Source organism: Kryptolebias marmoratus, linkage group LG12 (assembly GCF_001649575.2).
Source record: "Kryptolebias marmoratus isolate JLee-2015 linkage group LG12, ASM164957v2, whole genome shotgun sequence".
Lineage (NCBI taxonomy): Eukaryota > Metazoa > Chordata > Actinopteri > Cyprinodontiformes > Rivulidae > Kryptolebias > Kryptolebias marmoratus.
The window spans coordinates 17560349-17565532 of NC_051441.1; the positions used below are offsets into that span (position 1 = coordinate 17560349).

At 41.7% G+C, this 5184-nt stretch overlaps 1 protein-coding gene across 2 annotated transcripts in view; it reads right to left on the minus strand.

Moving 5' to 3' along the window:
• Positions 1 to 5184, minus strand: part of usp43b (ubiquitin specific peptidase 43b) — an 83016-nt gene that overhangs the window by 33503 nt on the left and 44329 nt on the right. Inside the window, exons 5-6 of one of the 2 annotated variants that reach the window (XM_017416765.3) lie at positions 2032 to 2167; positions 345 to 489 (exon numbers count right to left, since the gene is read on the minus strand). In XM_017416765.3, the coding sequence (XP_017272254.1) occupies positions 345 to 489; positions 2032 to 2167 (281 nt within the window). Of the gene's footprint in view, positions 1 to 344; positions 490 to 2031; positions 2255 to 5184 lie in introns of both variants that reach the window. The other variant, XM_037978798.1, reaches the window with a different exon arrangement.

Consider the following 5184-nt stretch of genomic DNA (forward strand, 5'->3'; position numbering starts at 1 on the left):
AATCATCAAAATTAAACGAAATAAACATTTGAAATATATGAGTTTGTATGTAATGTATGAATATAATATACAAGTTTCACTTTTTAAATGGAATTACTGAAATCAATCTACTTTTTCATGATATTCTAATTTTATGACCAGCACCTGTATTCTTATTCTGCTCCCCCAGGACCCCTGTAGATGCATTCCCTTAGAGTTTCGTTTGTTAACTTATTAAAGTCGCGTGTATTTGCTTACAGATCGACATTAAAGCAGGGAAAAACACCTCGCAAATCAGACGACGTACAGTAGCGTTTTCGCTGCGACTCAAAATAAAACGTCGTGAATATCAATCCAGATCAAACCTGAGATGCGTGCAGAGCCCCCTCTGATGTAGAGCGGCGGAGCCTGGAAGGCGTAGATGACATCGTTCTCGGCTATGCTCGTTAGATCGTCTTCGTCAAAGAAGGAGCGCTGGAACCCTGTGGAGTAAACCTCTGTCAGGATCACCTGGAGATCAACAGATATACACACACAAACAGTGTTCAGTTTGCGGGGACGACGTACGGAAAGATCACAAAGCGCTGTAACTCGGTGACAAAAGCAAAAAGGTTAACACCCAGAAGGAATGGTCCGGTTCGGATCTAATTTGGTCCACAAGCAGATGATTCGATTTGCAAGGAACTGTTCGTCTAGAACGGGCACCAAAGTGCATATCAAGAAGTTGTTTGAACGTTCGACGGGGAGTCAAGCGGGGAATGAAGGTCAGCAGACGGAGTTTGATAGGGGTCACATTGTGGGTTTGAATGAAGAAGCTGGGTGATCGTATCGTTCAACGGAGCATCCACACACATGGTATTGTGCGCCAAGCAATAACAGAACCCCATAACATCTGTGCCCGCCATCTGGACACAGGTGTTGGACCCTTTACAGCATCCCATGCCATCCCGAAGTGAGTCCTGGCGGCGACTGGCTCCGGTCAGACTGCAGGTTCACCGCCCCATGCATGGGCTGGCATTCACTTCAGAGAGGACTGCTTTTGAAGTGGAGCCGTAACCAGTGGGCATGGACTGATGACAAGTGGCATGGTATCTCACGCTTGTAATTGAAACTTGGTTCTGCGTGGCCTGGGATGACCATTGTGTGTGTGTGTTTGTGTGTGTATGGTGGCGCTGAGCGGAGAGGATCAAACCTGCCAACGATGAAGAGACACACCAGTGTTACGCCTGGCATCATGGCGTGGAGAGCCCTAGGGTCTAACTTAAGGTCACCTCTGGTAGTGGTTCAGGGCACCCTGACAGCACTGTCAGGTTTTGGGTTTTTGGTGTTTTAGTTTGTTGTTTTTATTGTCTTCATGTTTTCTGTTCAGGTGTCTTTGTCTTGATTTGGTTTTTGTTCTTCATGTCTTTGTTTGCTGTCACTAGTCACTCCTCCCCAGTTCTCTCTCTGGTCTTCCTGCCACGCCCATCTACAACTGCCCCAAGTCTTGTTAATTACTTCACCTGTGCCCATTTTCCAATCACCTCCTCTGTTTAAAAACCCAGTCATCTCCTCCACACTCCGCTGGTTCATTGTTCTTGGTTCCCTGCTGTTTCGTCGTTGCTTCATGTCTGGCCACGTTGGGATTTTCTTACTTTTAGTTTTGCTGCCTCATCAGCCTTTTGTTTTTGTTCATCTTTAATTTTAAAATAAATCTAGTTTCCTTTTCAAAGATGAGTCTGGACTCTGACAACCAGTGGACATCTTTCCCCAATCGAACAGGTGTGATTGGCTCAGGCGTCAACTTCGACTCAGTGTCAATCTGCTGGCTCTTTAGGGCCAGTTCCAACAGCTCAGGGCCGACTTTCTGCAGGAGAGGATACGTCTATATGAATCCTTTGGGCTCGTATCCAGGTCTGCACTGCCCACTCTGTTATGCGTCTGATCTGATATTATAATCATTGTTACACGGACACACGCAGTTTCATTTAACGTCCAACCACTCCCTCTGGGTGCTCAACTGTTTCGTATTAATCTTGGACCGAGTAGTTAAGGTTCACTGCTTTGTTTTACCTGGTCAGGGGAAAGCTTCCCCTCGTCAGCCACCATCCTCCTCAGGCCAGCGACAGAACCAAAAAGGGGCACCGCCAGCCCGACCCGCAGGTACCTCTGTCCTTTGGTGCTGAACACCAGAGTGACACACAACGGCCTGACGAAGAAGGACACGTAGTCAGATGTGGCAGGAAACAACATGACCTCTGCTTTGGTTCCTGAGCCAGTTCTCCTGTAGTTCCCTCTACAGCAAGGAAAGGACATTAGAGGGCGCTCATAAATAAACCAACACACTTTAGCATAAATAATAAATCATTAGGACTTAGCTTTATGCGTGTGAAATAATAGAATGTCTGTTGCATTTTTAAAAATCAGCTCTGACCTCTCCAAAGGGGAACGGAGGGGGTGTGATGGGACTTAACAACATCTTTAAAATAAAAACACCATGAGACGTAGACACTGTGTTTTGGTATTTCTGAAAGTTTGCAGTTTGAAATCTCTAAAAGCATAATAATAACTACAAGAAAGTAGAAAGAAGTCATTTTTCTTCATCTGACAAAAATAAGTGTATGCTAAAATACCCCGGAGTTAATTGTGCAAGACGTTTAACAGTAAAACTAATAATTGGATAACTTTTTAACTGTGTTCACTTTATTTTCAGCTTTCCCTCGTTGCCAATTTTTACTGTACTTTTCATACAAACACATCAGATTAACTGCTTGCAAAATAAACCCAAACAAGGTTCTGAAATGTATCTTACAATGTACTAACGTAATAAAAAGGAAAGTCGACAGTTTTGTGTAAAACTTACACAATTAAAAATTTATTGTTTCAATAGGTATCTGAATTGAAGTTGGCTGTCGAAAAACATGAGCACATTAAATAATAACACCAAAAAAAAAAAGTTTAGTCAGCTAAAACATTGACATATATACATTTTCTCTCAGTGGAATGGGAGAGTACATCGCCTCAGGAACTTCTCTTGGCCCCTTGAGCAAAACTAACACCATATACCTGCAGGTTATGGATTCTAGCAGCAGGACACATATGTAGACTTAGATCTGGAGGTGGGCAGGTGGTGGCAGACAGACTCTTATTAGAAACAGCTAGACCTAAACTGAAGCCAAGTAAAAAGCATGCAATGCACAGGGACCAACACGCAAGAACCTGACGAGTAGCGACTGAAAACAAAAGGACTATATATACACTGAGGGGAGATTAAAACTAGATGCAGCGTAGGTGTGATGATTACTAACAAAGAGCCGAGAGAACAAAACAAGAAATTTATCAAAACCCAGATCAAGTGAAACAGACCTAATTTCAAGAAACCGACAGACAAAATCTACACCGGATCAAAGCAAAACTTAGAGACCGTGACTTTACTCTACGTTGGTCTCTTAAAACGGTTGCACAAAATGGCCGCGCAGACCAATCCGTCTTTATGCTGCCTCCTGTTTAAAACTCACAGATGGGGCCGGCTGCGTCCCGCACAGATGTGAGCTTTCAGAAATGAAGCGAGGCACTGCGGAACCAAGTGATCGCACGACGACTTCGTCATAATGCTCTAAAAATTTTACTTTTGTTCTGTTCAGTTCATGAATTTCGTTGTGGCCCCAATTTGCCTTTGTACTGCTAATTTAAATAATTTAAAAAAAAGACAGAATTGAGAGTTGTCCTCTGAAATGAATCTGTAATATGTTGTTTTGGCTTTGAAACCCCATATAAAGTGTACGTCGTCCAATTTTTTTTTATTTTAAATTAAATACAAAGTTGCTGTGCATCACCATCAATCTGTTTGTCTGTTTGTTGGTTAATGTCGCAACCAGGTGCTCATATAGTCCGCACATCATGACTTCATCGCGTTACTGAGCCGTGAAGCCGGCTTGCCCTTTTTTTCCACACATTGACCGTTTCGGCTCGGCTCCTACCTCGCTTCGTGGAACCAAGGCGCCTTGGGGCCTCGGGGCCATTCAGAAATCACGCCGAGGCGGCCAGAAGGCGTTTAAGTCCCGGCCTGAGGAGTCTTGCTGGAGTTATTCTGAATTACCTTCCTAAAAACTGCTTTGTTTCAGAGTTTATGTGCACGCTCTTGCTAGTTTGAAGTCCTCCCACAAAAACTCTGTGGGATTCAAACTGGGAGATTTTTTTTTTCTAGATGTCATTCCATAACACTTTGTTTTTTTTCTTTTTAAGTTAATACTGGGTGGATTTGCAGTTTTTACTCTAATGCTCCCTTTTTTTGACAGCGAGTCAGACTCTCCCTTTAATGTGGCTGAAGAAAGTCAGATGCCTGAATTCTCTTTGATTTTAAATGTCTGTACTGACATCAGTAGTTACAGAAAATTACCTCTGGAATCTGAGATGAGGCTTTCCTTTTTTTTTTGTTTTTTTTCCTTTCGTAACAGAAATTGGTCTGCTCCTGGGCAAATTTTTCAAAGCGTTGCCCAATCTGAAGGTAAAATTTACACCATTTGCTTTTCCCTGACAGTGGGCCGATTGTTTTAAATAAATTAACAGGCTTTTTTTTTAAAAACAGCTAAAGCCATAGTTAGAGCTGTAGAAACTTGTGGATTAATAAGCTTTCATGAAAATATAATGATAAGAATATGGCTGCAGAGAGCCTTGAAGCTGGATGATATAAAGTTTAGCTGTAAAGAAACTCAAAATTCTAATTTTCTTTATAGGTGTGACAAATCCAGTAATTACCTCTGCCATATGAATCATTTATGGTTTTGTTTTATGCAAGTGATGAAAGCAATTCCAAAATGTCAGCGTTCAGTTGTTTATTTAAGCGTATCATTATTATAATTAGACCATGTCACAAGATAAATAAAGTCTTTGCTCGTTCAATTATGGCAAGAAAAAAAAAAAGGTCAGCTTTTTTCATTGATGGTAATGTTTTTACATAATCAGTTGTATAGGGTAAGAAAAAACTTGTACATAACTTCCAAACACAGCAAATCTTTGGTTTGGAAGCAAAAAGTTTGTGTTTTTGGTTTCTGGATCTGAGCCCGTCTCAGTGTAAGTGAAGCTGAACTATTCGAACAGGAAAACACTTTTTAAAAACAAAATGTTCTCAAAGACAATCCATCTGTTTTCTCCTTTGTTTGTTCCTTCAGAAGCGTTTTCTGTCACCCTAATTGCCGCACATTAAAAAAAAAAAAAAAAGGGGGG